The sequence below is a fragment of the Crocodylus siamensis genome, chromosome 1, assembly GCF_052110815.1.
Source record: "Crocodylus siamensis isolate JL-2025a chromosome 1, ASM5211081v1, whole genome shotgun sequence".
Classification (NCBI taxonomy): domain Eukaryota; kingdom Metazoa; phylum Chordata; order Crocodylia; family Crocodylidae; genus Crocodylus; species Crocodylus siamensis.
This window is the reverse complement of record NC_143395.1, coordinates 1,128,130-1,150,354: the sequence shown is the minus strand read 5'-3', so window position 1 is coordinate 1,150,354 and position 22,225 is coordinate 1,128,130. Positions and strand designations below refer to the sequence as shown.

At 45.9% G+C, this 22,225-nt stretch overlaps 1 protein-coding gene across 2 annotated transcripts in view; it reads left to right on the top strand.

Annotated features, from left to right (window-relative positions):
* Positions 1-22,225, top strand: part of ELP3 (elongator acetyltransferase complex subunit 3) — a 122,538-nt gene that overhangs the window by 58,665 nt on the left and 41,648 nt on the right. For both annotated transcript variants that reach the window (XR_016438802.1, XM_090024682.1), the window contains exon 10: positions 20,625-20,818. Coding sequence is in view for 1 of the 2 variants with exons in the window: in XM_090024682.1 (XP_089880808.1) it covers positions 20,625-20,818 (194 nt within the window). In the remaining variant the exon portion in view is untranslated. The remainder of the gene's footprint in view (positions 1-20,624; positions 20,819-22,225) is intronic.

The window sequence follows — 22,225 nt, the reverse complement described above, 5'->3', positions numbered from 1 at the left end:
GGCGCCGCACTTCAGGAGGGATGTGGACAGCATGGAGAGGGTCCAAAGGAGGCCACACGCATGATCGGGGACAACCGGGCAGACCCTATGGTGAAAGACTGCAGGACCTGAACCTGTTCAGCCTTCACAAGAGAAGGCTGCGGGAGGACCTGGTGACCGTCTATAAACTCACTAGGGGGGACCAGAAGGCTTTGGGAGAGACCTTGTTTCCCCAAGCGCCCCCCTGCATAACAAGGAATAATGGCCACAAGTTGTTGGAGAAGAGGTTTAGATTAGACATCTGCAGGCACTACTTCACGGTCAGGGTGGCTGGGATCTGGAGCCAACTTCCAAACGAAGTGGTGCTGGCTTCTACCCTGGGGGTCTTTAAGAAGAGGCTTGATGCCTACCTGGCTGGGGTCATCTGAGCCCAGTTTCTCTCCTGCCCAGGCAGGGGGTCGGACTTGAAGATCTACAAGGTCCCTTCGACCCGATTTCTACGATTATATGATTCTAAGAAAAATGGACACTTCAGCTGCAGACGGATGCACAGTTCCCTGCTGCACCCCCCTGGTTGGGGTGCTTCAAAATCACCATGTCTGCATGCAGCCAGGGGGTGCAACAGGGAGCCACTGGGGCTTGGAGCTGTGCTTCCTCTCCCCATCCTCCCTGCCCTACAGGGTAGCGGAGCTGTCACTTAAGTGCTCTGCAGGCTCTGCTCTGCAGCAGCTCCCTGCCTCCATACCCCTTTGCCGGAGTCAGGAGTCCAGAGGCCATGCACCCTGCGGTGCTGGTGGGTGCGCTCCAGAGGAACAGAGGCAAAGTGCACGAGAGAGTGCTCACTGATGGTGTGCTCTGCTCTCTTTCCCCCTCCCCGTTGGGGTGGGGAGCTGAGCTCTGTGGGATGCTGGAGGACTCGGCTTTCCCTTGCCATGCTCTGTGGAGTGTGCACACGGTGTTTCTTCCATCTTGGGATGCTTCAGAGGACATGTGGGTCTGTCTGTCTGCTCACCCTTTGGGCTTCAAGGGCCTTTGAATCTCTTCGGGCATTACATCTGTCCAGGCTCTTCCTCTGGTAAATGGCTCTTAATGTATATGTACATGAAGTTGGTTCAAGTGGATACCCTTTTTTTCCCAGTCTCAAGACTCTGCATTTAGCCAAGTACAAGGTACCCTTTTTATCACAATGTTTTATAAGCATGTAAAGAAATGTAATTTCTCATGTGGTTTCAACTGGGTTTGTTGTTGAAGTGGGGCTATGCGCTGCTAGAAAACTACCAGGCTATATAAACATGTTATTCCACACTTGTATATACTTAGCCATTTATTACACAGAAATGAGAGAGTAAAGTGAAGGACCAAGTAAAGAGCATACTAATTAATCTGTTGTCTCTGCAATAGTACCAGGCAGATGAGTTCCAGAGTTAAGTTTCTTGCTTTATATATGATTTGAGAAAGAATTACAAACACTGTCATCACAGCTACAGTCTCATAATGTGCCCTTAACTTTGCAGAAGAGAGATGCCTCTAGCTTACTTTTATTCTGTCTTTCTGTAAAAGGATTTCTTTATTTCTTATTTTATGGTCATTAGGAAGCCTGGAGAAAACAAATCCATTCACCCTGAAAATAAAGTTCTTCCTAGCACAAGCTTATTTTCCATTTTTCCCTGTGTGTGGAAGAGGAATGATTGACATGACTTCAGGAGAGAGATCTGAGCACCTTGCCCTAGACACTAGCTGATGTATTGGTTTTAGTAACTTTTGATAGGAAAGTCGATAGTTCCAATTACAGGTTTCCCTCGATTTTTATGCAGTACATGCGTTCCCAGAAAACTGCATAAATCGAATTTGCATAAAGGGAACCCAGTTTATAATGTTAGAAATAGGGATATGTTCCCACGGCGGGGAGGGAGGGAGTAAGGCTGGGCCTAGGGAAGGGGCAGGGGGAGGGGTGCAGCACAGCTCGTCGGCTGCAGCAGGGAGCAAAGCAGAAGGAACTGTTAAATGGGTGCGTGATGGGGGACACGGCTCTTGCTGCTACATGCACCCTGGGAGGGCCGTGCTGGTCTCTTCCCACGGGATGTGTGCCTCCAGATCTCTGCATGAGATGAGAGCAAGCTGCAGCAGACTCAGGGCAGGCAGTGGCACCGGGAGGGGGGCTGCTGCCACCTCAAAATTCACCGTAGCCCCCACAACCTGCCCTTCCAGCACCACCACCAAGTGCCAGGAAGAGCCCGGTGCTGCTGCCGGCCCCAGCCTGCAGTGGCAGCCTGCTCTCATCCAGTACACGGATCCAGGGCCATGCACCTCCCGGGAAGAGCCAGTGCAGTCCCACAGCCCTCCCAGGATGTGTGTAGCAGCAAGAGCTGCGCCTCCCCATCCCGTGCCCTGCACTCACTTACAGGTCCCTCTGCTTTGCTCCCTGGTGTAGCTCCAGGCCTCCACTTCTCACCATTCACCCCAGCCCCTGCAGCCACTGGGCTGGACCGTGCCCTGAACCTCCCAGGGCTCCACTTGTCTCCACTCACCCCAACTCCTGCTGCAGCAGACCCAGGAGCAGCTGATATTACCTGCCTGCACCATGGTATGGCACAGCCCAGGAGCTGGGGTGAGGGGACAAGTGGAGCCCTGAGGGATTTGGGGTAGCTGGCATCAGCTGCTCCCAGGGCAGCAGGAGCTGGGGTGAGCGGGGACCTGACTCAGTGGCCCCCCCCCCCCCCAAAGGCTTGCGTGCTTGGGATGGGTGCCTGTGCCAGTTGCATAAGAGTGAATTTACCTGTCATGTAACAAATGCATAAGAGGAAATTTGCATGTACAGAACCTGCATAAATTGAGGGAAACCTGCATTTACTGGGAATATAAGGCACTTCAAATTGAACTGGTAGTTACAATGGCAAACATGATGCCCTTTTTGTCCTTGGTGTCCCATCAATTACCAATGTTTCCCCTAACTCGCAGCTGCTACCTTTTGAGTGCCATATGTCGAGACAGGTATCAGTAGGCCTTGTTAGACTTAATTCCAGCAGAAGCAGGGTAGGGTGGCACCTTGCACACTAATTGGTACAGAGAGGCATACATTTTTGTAGGTGACATCCTACTTCATCAAATGCTAAATAGGCTGTTGCCTATGAAGGCTTATTCATCTCTGAATTGATCAGTCTCCACAGTGTCACCCTGCCCTACCTTCTGGCAGCCATGATATTGAAGAACTTGTTTCATATTTTTACCCTCACCCCACCCATATTATTGTGCCTGGGATTACAAGCCATTTACACACCCTGGTTGTTAGCTATAATATTTGCACTTGCCAAAATCTGCAACCCCTGGCTCCCCACCCAGCAGGTGGTTTGCTAAAATAATTAGAATAATAGCCAGAATAAATCAAGCACTCAGCAGGAGTAATGGGATTCTACCGGCACAGACACCTCGTTGTGTGGAATCCGATAAACACTCCCTTGTAGCATTAGAGAGACGAGGTGACTCCACGGGTAAGTGGATGGAGGATTCATGAATCAGACTTGCCAGCAGGTCTACCAAGCAGAACATTTGGGTTAGGCAAGAGCTTTAGGAGTCTGAGGAATTAGGATTTGTGTTCTGGGAATTCGTCATTCTGCTGTTTTGTTGAGCTGCTGGCTGAGTAGGAATTCAATACAACCATCAAACCATATCCATATGAATGAATACAAGTATAATTAAGCAAGTATAAGTGTATGGGACTAAATGAAATGCAGCCATTTTAAGCATTCTCAGTATAGGAAAGTAATAGACTTCTCATTGACTTCAATTTTATGCAAGTTCAACTTCTCTAATGCAGTTTTTAGGCATGCAGATCTCGGGAGTAAACGCATTTTAGCATGACACTTGCGCTTTGCGCTTGATGACCTTGGGTTGCATGGTCTGGAGAGATGACATACAGCCTTCTGCCATACTTCAGTTGTTGGAGGGAGAAAGGTAACGCCATGTTGTGGTGGGAGGCGTATGTTTGTCTTTTACTGTAATATATGTGGTATCCCTGCAACCTTTGAAACACAGGTATATAACTTCTAGCTGCAAGAAAAAGGCCATCAGAAGTTTGTTGAGAGCTTTCATTTCCATCAGGGTAACTGCAATCCACAATGAAAATAAAGGTTCTGGTTTTTATGCATTATAGTTCAGCATGAAAACAGGCATCTAATCTACAGTAAATTTACTGTTTGGGAGACGAGGGTTATTGGCATTCTAAATATAGCTGCTAAAAGTTTTAGTGGGGTAAATATTGCCTTTAAATTGTATTAAACATCCAGTCACTGAAAAAACTGCCATTCTTGGCAGGTAGCCAGCATTGCAGCTGAAAGTTCATGTATTTTCCATGTGCAAGTCTACAAAGATAGAACAGAAGCTGTTCAATGATCAGTCCTTCAAAAATAGTTTCTAGAGTAAATGTGAAAAATAATGATCACTTCAAATACTGAACAGTTGCAGTGTTAAAAACGATAGCCAATTTAATGCTAATTTTTTAAAATGTTAAACAGAATCTTAGCAGTAAGGAACTAAGTGTTTTTTAGGGCCTGTTTTTTTGTTCAGTAATTGAGTTTATTTTTATGGATACATGTCTAGATATAGGCCCAGTATGTGTGTAGGCTTTTTATGTGGGGAAACCATGGTTCTACTTGGCTAAAGAACCACATGAGCACTTTTAACTAAAGAGCCAAAACAGCTCTGTATAGGTCCTCTGGTAAATTGTGGCAAACTTTCTCTAGTTCAGGAGAAGAAACTACAGTATTTGGACCATGATTTTCCATAGTCGCCTCATTCTGTGTATAGGAAACATATATGCCCAGTGCATTTAGTTAAAAACATAAAATAAAACATTTGCATTTTCAGCAAAGATTGGTATGTAATAAATTGAAGAGCCACTTGCGTTTCAGGAGACACCTCAGAGTATCACTGTTCTGGCATGAATATACCTTCCCCTGGTGTGTACCTGCAAATCAACTTTCATGTGCTCACCTGGCACTTACGTGAGATGCGGACAGGGCCACCTGCACCTGCATCCAAATAATTACAGGAGATGTAACTGTAATTACAGGAAACTGCTGTACAGAGGTAAAGATGTGCAGTGGGAGGAAAGAAATGCAGAAGATCGAGGTTCTAGTAGTAACCTCTTGGCTATATTCTATATATCTTGGTTCATAAAGCCCATTTTACTAAATGGAAGATAAGTGATTATTGTACCTCACACTTGACAGTATGTATATGATGCATTTCAGGACTTAGTGAAAAATTATATTTATTACAGCTTTTGGATTGTTTCCTCTGTATTGTCTACAGTGCTTTGCATTGTGTCGTCACCTCATGCATTGTCTCCTGTTACATTTTACCAGCCAGGAAGGACATGAAGGTAGCAAAGACCATCTGTAAAATAGTCTCCTAATAAAGACAAAAGAATAAATGACACCTTTTTTCCCCAACCAACCTAAAAGGTTGGGGAAACGAGTCCTAATCAATCGTGGACTGGCATAAGTTTCAGTCAGTTTCCATATCCGCCCCCCATTTTCCAACCCAGCTTGCAGGGGGTTAGATTTTTATTGTACCCCTGAGCATTCCCCCTTCTCCGCCCTCCCGCAGCGCTCACCACCATGGAAGTCAGGGGTTTATTCATTTTTGGGTTTTCTACCGGTAACAGCAGAAAGGGTGGCTGTTAAATGCAATGCGGTAAATTTTAATTAGGTGTTAGCAGGATGTGGTCAATGTAGTTGAATTCTGATAAAATTGATAGTCTTGAGATCAGGATACCTTGACCCATCAAATCCAAACCTATATATCAATAAATCAGTTTGTTTTCGACACTGGACAGACATGGAGCTACCCTTTGTGCAGCTAGCTGCTGTCAAAAGCCGTACACCTGCATTAAACTCTCCTCCCAGCAGGGAATTATCAAAACCATTGCTGAGCTATTGCTCATAGTGCTTTTGAAAGTAGAAAGTACTGCTTTCAAGTTGCTTTTTAAAAAACTTAGAGGAAAATAAATCTGACAGACTGGCATGGGAATACACGAGAATGAGAAAAGCTCCTGCTAGGACCATTGTTAGTATTATATCATTTTCGGTCCTTGGGAAAATCTCTTGGTGGAGAAAAATACAGAAACCACAGTTATGTGCCCGGCGAAGGTGAAGGTTCAACTTAGAGCAGGTTGTTGAAGGGTTTTGTTACAGGTTTCCATCAGCAGCAGGGTGGTTGATTGCATACTTATATTGACTAGGTTAGATGAGGACTTGAGCAGGGTGGTTTAGTCGGGGATGATTCTGCCTCGAGCAGGGGGCTGGATTTAGATGACCTCAGGAGGTCCCTTCCAACCCTACTTTTCTATGATTTGGAGCCCCCAGAGGACAGCAAAGTGGATGGTCTGCTTTGTGCAGTGAGCACAATCAGGGGAGGATTGCCTAGTACTGTGATAGATCACTTTGTCCTGTGGTTGCAAAGAAATGCTTGGGTCATGGCTCTGCAACCTGAGAACCTCTGCCAAATACTAAATATTCCTAATTCTTATCATCCAGGATGCCTTTGAGCCCTCTGTATAAACTGGTACCTTGTTTGCTAGGTGCAGTGCATATGTGCAACACAGGGGGTTCACGCTCATTTGAAATAAGACCAGAGGCGACAGATGAACATGAAGTTGGAGGCGCTGTTGGATTTCTGGGACCCATGAGCAAGAAGTCCTTGAGTTGTAAATCTTGCTGTCACTGTCTTGCTGGGCTGTCTTCAGCCACTCCACTCCTCTGAGCCAAATTCTCTCCTGATCTGAGTGAGCTTGGCTCCGTTATATGTGATGTTCACTTACCGCCAGGAGAGGATTTGGCCCCATTGCATGCATTTCCATATGCAATGTGGCAATGATGCTTCCTTGCCTTGCAGGCAGGCCTGTGAAGTTTAGCTGTGTGCAGTACTTTTAAAAGTGCTACTTTCTGTGAGTGGAATAAATGGCAGGGGGAGAGGGGAGCAAGAAGAAAAAAGCTTCCTTTACCATGGAAAGGGCAGATTGCAGGATCCTCTATAACAGTGGTGGCCAAAGTTTTTGGCAGGTGTACCACAATTTAAGCCCCTGCTCCCCAAATGCCACTCTGATCCTCATCCCCAGAGGCGTAGCTCATAGTTTTGCACCCTGGGATGCCAGAATGCTAGTGGCGGGAGGGCTTGGGTTCTTAGTCCTTGTGGAGCAGAGCAGCAGCAAGATACCATCAAGAGCCAGGTTAACCCTTCTCTGGCCCAGTAAACGCTGCAGTTATGCGTGACGAGTGGCGATCCAAAGTCCTTAATTTAGCAGCAGCAGGGCCAGGTAAGAACCATCTTTGGGCTTGGTGGAGACTCCTGTCACAGAAATGTTTGCCACCTTTCCACTTCCATGGAGTAGGAAGCTCAAGCCTCCCACCTCCATTCCAGCACTCCCTTTAACTGAATGGCTGGGGCTCACATGCTACTCCTGCTCTATTGCTTTGCATCATTTGGGCTTAGAATTAAAAAGAAAAATGAAGTTAAAAGATTCCTAGTGAATATTTGGAAGAAGTGTGGGAAACCACTGCTGTGACTGGGCACTAGTATGGGGCCTTTGGTGTGGGAGTCTCAGGTCTAAAGGGTTCCATATGTGGTGCAATAACTTCATTATTTTATGGCCACGAGTGTCTTTGATCGCTTGAGGCACCTAAAGGTACTTCGAGTGGTAGGTTTGCCACATGCCCAGTAACAGCTTCAGGGCCCACACTTCCCATGCAACAACGCAAACGGGGCCTAAGGATGAAGCAGCACTCTGGCATGTGCAAAGCCTCAAAGCATCACCTCCAGAGTCGGTGACACTGACCGTGTGACTTGTACCCTCGCACAGCTGAATACCAGAGGCTGCCTGCAGCGTGTCACTGGCATGCACTGGAGCAGCCCGCTCTGTCACTGGGCAGGACGTCCAGTGGGAACCCTATTAATGGGGTTGCCCCTGTTACAACTTCAGGGCCCAGTTGGGCATCGCCTTGAGGGCCAGTGTGATTCCATGGGGCAGTGGGATAACGTGTACCTGAAGGCAGGATCTGGAGCAGTGCTACTCCATGGTATCCTGGTCTCAGGACTCTGTGGGGTAGTGACGTTGGTACCCTGGGCCTGGGTGTAACTGGGGGTACCCTGTGTGGAGGGCCCTGTGTGGGACTGCATGAAGGATGCCCTGCTGGGTTGCAGCACAGAGGGCTTGGCAAAGGGCAGTGACACAACTAGTCTCACTCTGTGGCTCCCCAGTTGTGGAGCTTGCTGCAGACATGCAGGTCCTGGCCTGGGCTCTGCCAGGGCAGGGGTATAACTAACAACTTCTGTGCCTTGAGCAAAACTCTCCTGTGGTTTGTGATGGGGGGTGGTGCCGAGCATCAGAAAGCAGGGAGAGGGAAGCAGGTGATCAGTCTTACCTTTCCTGGGAAGGCAAAGACCCCAGGTGCTGCTGCAGTTGTCCTCCACGTGGCCCCTCCAGTGGAGCTGAGTTATGAGCAGGTCAGCAAGGGAAGTGCGGACCCCACTGCTTCTTCCCCTCCCGTTTGCTGGCAGCCCTGTTCCAACCCCAATCCTGCCCTTCTGTCTAGTCGTCTCCCTTTCACCCCACCAGTCTCTGTGTTGTGTGCTGCCTGTGGCACACGTTCCACGGACTGGCTATCCCTGCTCTACAGCAGCAGCTCTCAACATTTTTAGATTGGGGCACCCCTCATTAGATTCATGGTCACCTTTAGAAAATGCCAGCTCTTAGGTTACACTCATTTTTTTGACTATAGAAAAATAATAGAGTGGTTTTTCTATTGCAGGGGTGTAGGTTGTAGCTGTGTTAGTTTAGACTCTGTTATCCTTAGGACATAGGCAGACAAGGTTTTTTGGGTACCTCTGGCAGCTTTTATTAGACCAACTCAAATTTGAGTTGGTTTAATAAAGGATATTGGATGTACCCAAAGAATCTTTTCTATTGCAAAGAAAAACCACAACAGGGTAGAATGGTTTTAACCTATAGATTTCTATTTGAAATCTCTGGGTTTAGCTTGTGAAACATGTTTGTACACTTAACAGGCACCCCACAGCACCCTTGAAAGGATCTCAGGGCACCCCAGGGTGCTGTGGCACCTTGGTTGAGTATCACTGCTCTACAGACCTCTGCATGCAGATATAATTTACCTGCTTGGCACAGAGATGCTACACTGCTATTTAATACTACAATATTATAGAAATATCTAACTTGGGTACATAGATAATAAAGGATGATTCCCATTCATTATATGCATCTGCCCAGAATGTAAGATCTTAGACTTTTGGATTGCCTGCTTGTGTTGCAAGTTGTCTCAGTGTTTGATTTATTGAGGTCCTGATGATGTGATGTTGATGGGTTTCTCCCATACCCTGTTGCATCTGCTCTTAAATGTTCTTGCACTTTATGAAATTTGGCATAAGACAATTTTCTGCACAATACTCAGGACGAGGCGACACTAAGGGCGTCTTGCTGTCCGCATACCTCTGCAAACTGGACATGAAGAAAAGCATTGGCAAATAGGTGACCAAGTATATTAATCATAGCCCCAAAAGTGACCTGTTGGGGTAAAATATTAGGATTTCTATGACACTGCTTTCATGGATCAGTAATTTTCATAATCCTATTTATGCACTGTTTATTGATGAAGTGTTGCAGTGTCATTTGGTTGGTAGTGTCAAAGATCAAAGTCTTTGATTTCAGATGCCGATGACAAAAGGTCAGAAGCTAACACAACAAACTCTGTAATTGTAATTTATTCCTCTGTATTAACAGCGATTCATGCCTGGCGTATAGTAATTGGTCACCTTTGCCAAGTATAACTTTGAAAGAACTTCCGCCCAAAGCAGAGAACTGCGTATACACTCAAGAAGAACAGATTGTGCACAACAAATATTATCTCTCCGCCTACGTATCTTTCTGGCGTACCCCCGTCTTGCCGGCCTGTCTATCTTTGTCGTTATCTTTCTTATCAAGAGCTCTTGGTAATCTGCAGACTGCAACGGCTTATATGAATTGCTCGGAATCAAGTCTATTACCCACCCTGTAAATGCTGGGTAACATGATATCTGCATGCTGTAACTGAATAAATCAACTCCTCTGCCTACGCTGCATCACATCAGTAGCGTAAGTAAAATAAACTTTCTGTGTAACCAATACGCTGTGTTTAAATCATCTGACTCCTGCTCACCGTTATCACCCACCTCTCCGGTTATAAATCCCTCTCCTCGCGCCAAGCCGGTCATGCCGACCCAGGCTCGCAGGTCAAGGGTGCACCGGCATTAGGGGCACGACAGGTAGCTGAAAGGATTTTATTGTGTAGTTACCTGGGGTCAGGAGGATTATTGCAATCACTGGAAATGGTTTTTCCACCCGTGGCTGTGCAGTGGTTTATGGAGATGCTCTATCCTAGGGAAGCTGAGAGTTGACCCCGATAACTCTTTTCAATCCAAGGAAATCTGGAGTGGTTTCTGTGAGGTATACAAACTTTAACCAGGAGCTAGTAATTGGATTTGATGTCTGGAGAGCTGCACTTGATCTCTCTTCATACCAATAACGATCCAGAAATATTACAATTTTAAATGACATGCTCCTGCTCCTTTTACTTTTTCTTCACCTCGGATTTCACAAACTAAGCTAGTCCTTCCAAGGAGCTACCTGGGTTAGCTGCAAGTATTACTGTGTCAGTAAGAGGCATGAGTCCTCATGAAGCCTCTTCCTTCCCTCCCCTTCCCCATGAGTTCTGCTTCAGCTGTAATCACGTATTTGAGCTGAAGCCCCATGGCTTCAAATAGAGAGAACATCTTATGTTTGGATCCTACGAAGGGTTTGATAAACTCTTCATCCCTTATTGTGAATCAGATTGAGTTCAGTGATCTTCAGGGCAGACAGACTACAAGACCCCTACCCCTTTGCCTGAGTTTTGGGAGAGGAAGGAAGCTGAGGAGTGGGAGAGACATACTCAGGGAATGACATTTTTGAGGAAAGTTGAGCATTTTGTTCTGATGCCAATAATAAATGAGAAATAAAAAATGAAGCCAAAATTATGATTGCTTGTAATTAAGAATCCCTGGGCAACTTTTGCAGCAATGGAGAAGGAGTTCAAAATTGCGCTATGGCCAGATTACAGTACAGATTAATTGCATTTTGTCTGGGTAGACCCGGTTTAATTTGGCTGTGTTGTATTGATGTGATGATCATTTCCTGTCTTAAACTATTTGCAGGGTTGTAGAGCACTGTTCAAGAGCATCTCTGTTCCACCTCAGAGGCGGTAGCATATCTCTGGTAAATTAAATCATTCCTGTGTATGTATAGTTTAAGTACCTTGGGATTCTTTAGTAATTAAAGACACTGTATGATTATGGTATTATAAGTTATTATAGCTGAAGACTAGGTACTAATGAACAGATATTTCTAATTCTCTGATAGATTCATGCTACAACTCCTTCAGTAATTCTATATTACAAAATCGTAACATCTCAAAAAATGGAAAACATGTCTGCATACCTAATTAAGGGCTGTCCTATTTAACCAAAACCATCAGCAGATTTAAAGATAAAACTAGAACTACATTTCTAGGCCAGCAACTTTTTTTAATACATATAAAACCACTGAGTGATTGTTCATCTCCTGTAGAATTGAACGAGCCATTCAGTGCTGCTGTAGGTTTTTAAGTGTTACCATTATTCACCTTTATAAATTATTCTGCTCAAATAGATATGGGATGCTATAAGGCTGAGATTTCAGGCACTGTTCTTCTCAACAGCAGCACATAAATTTAATTCACCGTTTATTACAGGTAATATCTAAATAGACACCCCTGAGTATGTCAGTGGAATTGAATTGTGGCAACTCATTTCTAATGGGCGATAATCTAAAACTTGATTTTGTCTGACTTCATTTTTAATAGAACTAATTCTGCCATTTTACGTAGCCTGCAAAAGAAGACGAATTGCAGCGTTTATACAGTGACTGAGCTCTCCTGGTGGCATTGAGCCAACCCATAGCAGGAACTACCTAAAGCGGGGTTTGAAAGAGGATGGAGCTGGACTGTTCACATTGGGGGCAGATGATAGGCACAAGGAGCACATCTGCGATGGGCCAGCAGCAGGGATGATGCTTAAGGGCAACCAGCATGGTTTCATTAGGGGCAGGTCCTGTCAGACCAACCTGATTGCCTTTTATGATCAGGTCACAAAAGCATTGAACGCAGGTGTTGCTGTGGACGTAGTCTTTCTGGACTTCAGCAGGGCCTCTGACACTCTCTCCCACCCCATTCTCATTAAAAAACTAGGTGCCTGTGGCTTTGATGCCTATACAGTCAGATGGATTGCAGATTGGCTCAAGGGTCGCACTCAGAGGGTGGTTGTGGACAGGTCATATTCGACCTGGGGGGAAGTGGGCAGTGGGGTCCCCCAGGGCTCGGTCCTCGGGCCCGCGCTGTTCAACACCTTACTCAGTGACTTGGGCGAGTGGGTGAAAAGCACCCTGTTTAAATTCGTGGATGACACCAAGATTTGGGGTCATGTAGGCATGCTAGAAGGAAGGAACAGGATACAGCTGGACCTGGACAGGTTACAGGGGTGGGCAAATGAGAATAGGATGGGATTGAATACTGACAAGTGCTGGTTCATCCTGGGGAGGAAGAACCAGCAGCAGACCTACAGGCTGGGGAACTCCCTTCTCGAGAGCATGGTGGCAGAAAGAGATCTTGGAGTCATTATTGACTCCAAGATGAACGTGGGCCACCAAAGCAAGGACACAGTCAGGAAGGCCAGCTGTACCTTGTCCTGCATCCACAGATGCATCTCGAGCAGGTCCAAGGAGGTGATCCTCCCCCTCTATGCGGCACTGGTCAGGCCTCAGCTGGAGGACTGCGTCCAGGTCTGGGCGCCGCACTTCAGGAGGGATGTGGACAGCATGGAGAGGGTCCAGAGGAGGCCACTCGGCAGCAGGGCAGGCCCTACGAGGAGAGACTGCGGGACCTGAACCTGTTCAGCCTCCACAAGAGAAGTCTGAGGGGGGACCTGGTGACTGTCTATAAACGCACCGGGGGGGACCAGCAGGAATTGGGAGAGACCTTGTTCCCCCAAGCGCCTCCCGGAGTAATAAGGAACAACGGCCATAAGTTGCTAGAGAGTAGGTTCAGGCTAGACATCTGCAGGCACTACTTCACGGTCAGGGCGGCTAAGATCTGGAACCAACTCCCAAGGGAAGTGGTGCTGGCTCCTGCCCTGGGGGGCTTTAAGAGGAGACTAGATGTCTACCTGGCTGGGGTCATTTGAGCCCAGTTTTCTCTCCTGCCCAGGGCAGGGGGTCGGACCTGGTGATCTACAAGGTCCCTTCCAACCTGACTTCTATGAATCTGTGACAGAACAAGGAGCAATGGGCTCAAGTTGCAGCAAGGGAAGTGTAGGTTACATACTAGGAAGAATTTTCTTGCTTGGAGGGTTGTAAACCACTGGAACATACTCCGCAGAGAGGTGGTGGACTCTCCGTCCTAGGAGGTTTCTAAGACCCGGGTAGACAAAGCCTTGGCTGGGATGATGTAGCTGGGGCTGGTCCTGCCTTGAGCAGGCAGTTGGACTAGATGTGACCTCCTGAGGTCCCTTCCAATCCTCAGTTTCTGTGAGTCTAAGATGAAAGATGGCAGCTGATTCTGCCCTTCTCTGGCAGGGGTGGCCTGTCTCCCTGCACTCTCTGCTGCTTTTTCCAGCCCTGCAATGAACAGAGTTGCAGCTTTCAAAGAGTGTTAACGTGCAACTTTAATTCTAGCAGCCTGGTCCAGTTGGCATGGAAGTTGAGGCCTGGTGCGGACGCAAGATCAGATTCAGAATGATTTAATTTTTGCCAAGTTGTCACATCACAGAGTTGGAAAAAATTTGGGGCCCGATGCCGTTCCAAATACTGGTCCAGGATCATTTGACCCCCGTACTGCACATCGAAACAGATGGATGATTAACTATTACGCAGACTTCACCGCCAAAAAATGGGACCGTTAGCGCTGCACAAATAAACTGAGAAGTACATTCAAATCCAGTGGCTTTCCATCTCCAACCTCCAGTTTTTCTTCTTTTTGGTTTGCACTGATATAGAACAGGTGGCTCTTTTCAATCTAACATTCATTACATTGGACAATAATTATGGAAATTGCTAAGGGTTTTTTTTTAACTAAAAAACTGATTGGAATTGGACAAAAGACTGGAGCCCAGCCTACACGTTGATGGAAATTCAGTAGCTTTCTAGCACCTAAATGACTAACACTGTTCTGATCGGACCTTGATTATTCATGCCAGGGGTGAGTTTATGAGGCTGTGGTTGAATGGATCCTATAGATGCCATTAGCCATAATAACAGGGAACTTCTACAACAAAGGCATGTGGTAGTAAAATCAATTACTGTTCCCATAAAATATGTTTAGTGGCTAACTTGTATAACCTTTTACACTGGAAAGTGTATGCTGATGGAATTTATTAAGATTTGCTATTTGTAACTCATAGAACAGCTGCTCAAACAAATAAAGCGTGTCTGTTGGAACCTAGATAAAGCTGCAGGATTTTGAATAGCAGGTCTTTCTGGTCATTTGTGACATTGTTTGCAGTTAGGAAGTGCTATATTACCTCTAATTTCCAGTTCTCCATTTTAACCTCTTTTTCTCAGATGCTTGCAACTGGGAAGGGGCGGGGGAGACTGCAGTCCTTTCAGGCTGAAAAGCCCGATGCTGCCAACCTGAACATGACTTCAGAAAAAATTATTGAAGATGAATCAGGCCAGTCATTTTAGTTAAAATCCCACAGAAATGTCTCCCCTTTCTCTGTTCCCCGTACAAACCAATTCAGATTTTGCACTAGCATCACCCTTTTGTTTTGCTGGGATCCTGTTTGCTTGTAGTTTTTGTTGAGAGGGAAACGTCTTCACACATGGAGAAATTGGATCTGTCAGCATTGAAGTTACAGATGTTTCCATTTGACACGATGCTGTACACGAACTGATTTTTCAAGACATTGAGCGTAGGCTGCAGTCCTCTTTCATTTAACTTCTAAAATTTATAGTTGCTGAGGCACTTCAAAGCAGGTTGGTGCCTTTAGCAGCCTGATCTGGTGCCACTGCAGTCGAGCTAAAGAGGCCCTTTGACTTGAATGGCCACGGGGTACAGGTCAGTGAAGCTAAATGTTGCTCATCCCTTAAAACGCCCTTAATTGCGATAGGTTGGAGCAGTGTTTCCCAGCTTTTTTTGCCGCAGCACACCGTTTGGGAAATGCTGGTTTGGAGTATCGTTGCAGCTGTGAAGGACCTGGAAATATAGGAGATGCCAGGATCTTTGTCTCTTCCTTTGTGAGCAGCCTTGAGTGTTTCAGAGCAGATACCTTTTCAGCTTCAGGTCGACAAAGGTGAAGTTTCTACGCTGCTTGATTGTGATTCCATTTCAGCTTCTACGTGCTGTCTTTTTTTTTTTGCATACAACTTCCCCAGTACATAGCATGCACCTTGATTTTGAACTGGAGCCTGAAAGAAAAAAATCTTTGCTCGAGGTAGATGAGTGGCAGCAGTTCAGGAGCTGAGCCGGCAGTCCGGTGTGCTGGTTGGACCCATGTACCACCCTGATTCAAGGTGTAGGTAACCGTGCCCAGTCCAGCCCCATACGCTGGGTTTGGAGCCGTGTGCTGGGCTGAGCCCAGTTCACAGGGTCTGGAACCTGGAATATGCCGGTCCGACCATGTGTGCTGCCTCCTGGACTGCGCGCTGAGTCCAGGTTGGATTTGGCACGTACTTCCGGAGTCAGCACGTGATCCCAGGATCAGCAGGCAGCCTGGAGGCAGCACACGGGATCGGATCGGATAGAAACTGCAGTTTGAGGCAGTTCCCATGAAAAGCAGCGTTCCCTGCATTATTTTTGGCAGAATCTCCAGGGACAGGGGTGGGACTTACTGAAATTAAACGTTGGCTTCTCAGTGGGCGCCAGCAGTTCATACAGCCATCAGCATGCGGAGGGAGCCAAGATAGCGGCCGCCACCCGCCCCTTCCTCCACCACTGATTGGCTGAGGGGCCTGCCCTCTCCAATCAGCTGTGAGGGGTGGAGCTGCCTGAAGGGCAGCCTTCTTGGCCAGTCAGCAGTGCGGGGGGGCCTTGGTGGGAAAAACCGCGAAAACGGCAGCAGGCACCACGGTCAGCCCATGAAACCGCCTGCCTGCCTCCTAGTACGTCCCTTGTTTTATGCGAGAAAATATGGTATTTCATAGGCAAGCAAATCAAACATTTATTTTTTGCCTTTTTTTTTTTTTTTAAGAGAAAAAAATGGGCATTCATGTCATGTTGTCTTTCTCTCCTTTTTCTTTTTCCAGTTGTTTCTTTTTGTTTTACCCCTGGAAAAGGGCTTGGGAAGGAAGAAGCAGCAAGGGATTTTTTGGTTTTGTTTCTTATTGCAGTGATATAATTTGAAGAAAACAACTCCACTTTCTGGCATATATTTAGTAATGTAGTCAGGAACTCTGTGATGGTCGGTTGGATTTGTAGTATAAAATAAAAAGGCCTTGTCAGTACCAAACTCAAGCTGTATTAAAAACCTTAACTTTTGACCTCACCTTTGAATGTTTGGTTTCTCATCCTTAATGTTGCATTAATGTATTTGCATCGGATTTGCAATTTAAATCACACAGTGCCTAAGAACTCAATGAATTGTGTGTTCTTTTAAGCTCAATGTAAAGAACGTTATGTGAATATTAATGTTTTTAACCTTTCTGGAGGAGTGTTCGAACCAGCATCAAAAACAAATGGAGTCATTGATTTATTTCTTTGTATTTACTGAAGTGCGTTGTAAAAGTTTTGGTGCATATTAAGTAAGGTAACTTCCTTTTATTTTTGTTTTGCACGGACATTATATCAGTGTTTTGTTCAGATTTTAGTAATTTCCAGGCAAAAGCAGGGGTTGTCTTTGTTTTCTCTTCATATTTATGCTAACCTTATCTCAAGAGAGACTCTTGAGAGCACTTTAACCAAGGGCTCCATTTTTACTTACTCTTACTCCATCACTCAAAAGCATTTTTTAACTTGTGAAGTGTCTTTGACATTGAGTGTCAGGCCTCCTGAATGGTATCCCTGGCCTTGCTGCTATGTGATCAGGCCCGGGTGATGCACTTATTTTCTTGTACTTTTTTTGCAAAATTGGTCCAATAATTTTTACCTCTCCAGAATGTTTCAAGGCTCTGCTTGTAAAATGCAGATTGCTACCACTATATGCATGTAGAAGAGCACAACTGTTCATTGTCATGACTTAGCTGACTTGATGTTCTGACCTCTTAATTTTGACACAACATACTTTAGGAGACATAACTAAAAACTTTTTAAATGGAGCCTTTGGATTAAGGTGGTAACTTCTGTACTGAGGCTTGACTGAAGACTGTGATACAGAAAAAGCTGCATCTTAGGCTGTGTATTTGATATGAAGCCTTCTGATCAAAATGGGGGGAAAAAGCAACAATTTCAAAGTAGTGTGACTTCTTAAAGATTGTCGGTTCAATTTTTTTATTAGCGACTTGGAGAAGGGGGTGAAAAGCACCCTGTTCAAATTTGCTGATGACACGAGTTTTGGGGTGAGGTGGACATGCTAGAAGGGAGGGACAGGATATAGCTGGACCTGGAGAGGTTACAGGGGTGGAAAAATGAAAATAGGATGGGATTCAATACTGACAAGTGCAAGGTGCTGCAGTTGGGCAGGAAGAACCAGCAGTGTAACTACAAGCTGAGGAACTCCCTTCTCGAAAGCACAGAAGCAGGAAGAGATCTTGGAGTCATTATCAATTAAAAATGAACATGGGCCGGCAGTGTGAGGACGTGGTCAGGAAGGCCAACCGCACCTTGTCCTGCATCCACACATGCATCCCAAGCAGGTCCGGGGAGGTGATCCTCCCCCTCTATGCGGCACTGGTCAGGCCGCAGCCGGAGTACTGCATCCAGTTCTGGGCCCCGCACTTCGGGAGGGATGTGGACAACATGGAGAGGGTCCAGAGGAGGCCACCCGCATGGTCAGGGGGCAGCAGGGCAGGCCCTACAAGAAGAGACGGAGGGACCTGAACCTGTTCAGCCTCCATGAGAAGGCTGAGGGGGTCTGGTGGCCGTCTATAAACTTACTAGGGGGGACCAGCGGGGTTTGGGAAAGACACTGTTCCCCCGAGCACTACCAGAGTAACAAGGAATAATGGCCACAAGTTGACTAAGAGTAGGTTCAGACTAGACATCAGGAGGTGCTACTTCACGGTCAGGGTGGCTAGGATCTGGAACCAGCTTCCAAGGGAAGTGGTGCTGGCTCCTACCCTGGGGGTCTTCAAAAGGAGGCTAGATAACTACCTAGCTGGGGTCATATGAGCTTAAACTTACTAGGGGTCTCATGACCCCAGTATTCATTTCTGCCCAGGGCAGAGGGTTGAACTTGATGATCTGCTCAGGTCCCCTCCGACCCTACATCTGTGAATCTGTGTTTTCAGGACTGAAGGCCTCAGGACTAGATAATAACCAAAGCAATGTATGATGAATTTGAAATGGTTAGCTTATTCAGCTTGATCCTTTGAAAGGATGTAAAGTCTTGCATTTGAACTGTTGTGATGCTTGGAGACCTAACTGCAGACAAAATGGGAGTGCATGGTTGAAACAGAGGCTTTCAGAAGCAATGTTATTTCCAATTATGGACTAACACCTTAGAAGGTAGGTGTGGGCATCTGCTTAGGGGGACACAAGTGAAGCAGTAAGGCAGGATGGTCTGGGAAGCTGTGAGAAACTGGTACATTGCTTTTAATCTAAACCACACGCACATATAGTAGGCGTATTCGGCAATCGGAAAATTGCCTCTCGGGTGGTGCGCCCATCTCGGTTCTGTCAGCACTACCATATTAGCAGATCTGAAACTGACGGGGGCCTGTCAGTTTCAAGGCTGCTATTAGAGGTAAGGCACTCCTGAGTAACAGTCTGACAAGCTCTAATGAGGTGTGAACAGCTGAGAGCAGGCTGGTCCCACAAGAAACATCAAGCATGCTTAAATCCCCTTAAGCAGTGCTTTTAATGTTGAAATCATTAGGATTGGAAAATAGCTAGTGCCGTTCTGCAAGAGCGAGATGGCAATCTGCCTTGCCCTCAGACGCTTTAAATGGCTTAATCTGCAGCAGGAGGAATAGGCTGGTGGTTCAGATGAGAGAAAAGGTTGAATTTTTATTCCCAGGTCAGCCACAGATGCAGTAGGCAAGTGACTTATGACCCGATTCTCAGTTCAGAATTGATGTAAACAGGGTTAACATTTTTTCTACCTCACAGTGGTAAGGAGAGAGTCAGCCATGAGTCTTTATTTATTTTACCTAGAAGCAGTCCTGGGGCACAGATTGCTCCCTCCTCTAAGTGTCCAAACCGCCACACGTGGTCCCTCTGACGTACTCTCTGGCTTAATTAATCTTGGATGCATATAAACAGAGCTTCAGCTGGTGGGGTGCAGAATACTCCCACTGAAAATAAACTATAGCTTGGTGGTTGGGGTACTCTGGTGAGGGATTTGAGATGTAGGTTTGACCCTGCTCAAGCAGGTGGAGGAATTGAACCCAAGTGTCAGAAAGTGTGATTGCTCCCAGTGCTAGACTGTCCTATAAAAGTTGAGCAATGCCACCCCCTTTTCTTTTAAAGCAAAAAGCAGGCCCTGCTTTTTTCCTCTGTGTTTCTTGTTGGATAGCTTAGGTGGCTTTCCACTCACTGTGCTGGGTTTTTTTAAATTCCTTTCTGACACCTCCTAATTCTCTCCATGCAGTGTATGAAGAGCCTCTGCACCGAACTGGGGGTTTTGGCTTCTGTTTCACACGTGTAAGCCCTTTGGTGTGACAAAGGCCATGCCAGTAGATCCATGGACATAGGGGATAATTGATCCCAAACTCCTTGGTTTAGGTTGGGACAAGCAGTCTTAGCGGTGGTCCCTGGTAATTTATATTTGCAGAAGAACAGTATTCTGTAACGGGTGTGTGTGATGTACTCGGTGGCTTCAGGGAACACAGACTTGAGAATTTTCCCCTCAAAGCCAGGGGCTGGGATTAAGGCGTAATTGGGTAAGTAGGTAGGGAGTGCGGTTTGTTGGCAGGGCACAGGCCTGAGTTGCACTTGTGCAGTGAATCAGCTTCTTGCAGATCTGTTCAGATGGTAAGTCCCAGATGCTATGATTAATCTCTAAATACCGTCCACCAAGATTGAAGTTCAGCACACTCCATATTACTGTTCTCCTTCCAAATGAAGTCTATTACAGATAAAAATGCGTGCTCTGTATCTGTTGACTTCAGCCTGAAATGAAATGACAGTGCACTTCCTTGCCTTGTGTGGCATTATCATTGTAGATTCTTCTTTAGCAGCATATCCCTTAATCTAGAGTATTACATTTTTATTTGTGAAAGAATGGTTATAGGCTGGTAGGTGTTGGAAGCAGCACAAGTCATGCTGTTGCTATTGTTTGTTGCACTTAACTTGGGTTCATATTTATGCCTTACAAGAAATCCTTCCCTCTAATGTCACTTGATGCAGTTTTTTTAAGGGATGACTTCTTGGCTCGGATATCCTCAGGAAGCTGGTCCTTTGTTTCTTATTTACACTTGTGTTCTTTGTTGACAGGAGTTTTTTGAGAACCCGGCTTTTCGCCCAGACGGTCTGAAACTCTACCCAACTCTGGTGATCCGTGGGACTGGCCTGTATGAGCTCTGGAAGTCGGGACGATACAAGAGTTACCCTCCAAGCACCCTAGTGGATTTGGTGGCTAGAATCCTGGCTCTCGTACCACCGTGGACACGTGTGTACCGTGTTCAGAGGTAATGGCTCTTGGTCACAGCTGTATACAGATTGTCTCAGGTTGTAGTAAAAACCTGAACCACAGCAGTTACCTTGTTGTTCTTAATCTTTATTGTACTAATGCTTTTTTTTTTTAAACTGTCTCCAGTCCTTGCAACTATTTCAGCTGACCTGCCTCTCTCTCTCACTTATGTCCTGCCAGTTTTCTGGAACTGTCGAATCAGGCACCTGTCCAGGAATAGTTTCATAGTTTGTAGGGTCGGAAGGGACCTGAGCAGATCATCTAGTCTGACCCGCTGCCATGGCAGGAAAGAATACTGGGGTCAAACGACCCCAGCAAGATGTTCATCTAGTGATTGAGCTAATGGACAGTCTCAGTTTCGCCAAATACAAGGCTCGTAGATGTAGACTGTCATTACAGGATCTGTGAAACATTTGATATTTTCAGCTGTGGAATCCCTCTTCAGGATGTGTCACAGGGGTTGTTAGCAAATCCATGCTGATGTGGCTCTCTTCATTCATTCATTTCAGACCTAAAATCCTCTTATGCCCAATTTAATGGGCACTGTGCCTTCTGTCTCCCTATTTTTATATGGAGTCTTTTTCAAGGATCCTTTCTCTTCCCTTTCTTCTGAATCGGTATGATGCTAGCATAGGGACGTTTATGCAGAAAGCATGGAAACAGCAGCAACATATGACGACACCAGCCTGCTCTACAGCACCTGTACATTTGATACAAACAGAATTGCTCCAAAAAGCAGGCTGAAATGAGCAGACGCTATATAATAAATCACTTCTGTCTCCTTCAGTAATGCATTTTATGTGCTACCACATAGGAAATATTAGTGAAGATGGGAATTAATAGAAGAATTAGAAGGGACTAGGCATAAGGTAGGTGACATCAGCATTTGAAAGGGAAGCTTTAGGCTTTGTGGGCACTAATGCCATTTTCCAGGGTTCATCCTTGGGACTGGATTTTTATTAATAACTGGCAGAAAAAGGAGTGCATCAATTAAATTTGCCAGTGACATTAAGTTGAGAGTCGTCATCCACTCAGAGGAGAACCGGGATCTTATGCAGGAATAATGTAACCAAAATAATAATTTGGTATGTAGTAGATCTTTTGCTTGAGGCTCTTAATGCTCTTTGGACACATGACAATAAACTTTTTACAAATGGATAAACCAGGAAATAGAGAAGTAAAATGACCTAGATGCAATTAGGGGTGCACCAATAAAGATTTTCTCGGCTGATACCGATAGCCGATGATTAGCCAACCATATTGGCCAAAGCCAATCTGATAACCACTATTAGATTTCATAGACATAAGGGCTGGAAGGGACCTCGGGAGAACATCGAGTCCAGCCCCCCGCCCAAAGGGCAGGAAGTCAGCTGGGGTCACAGGATCCCAGCAAGATAATCATCCA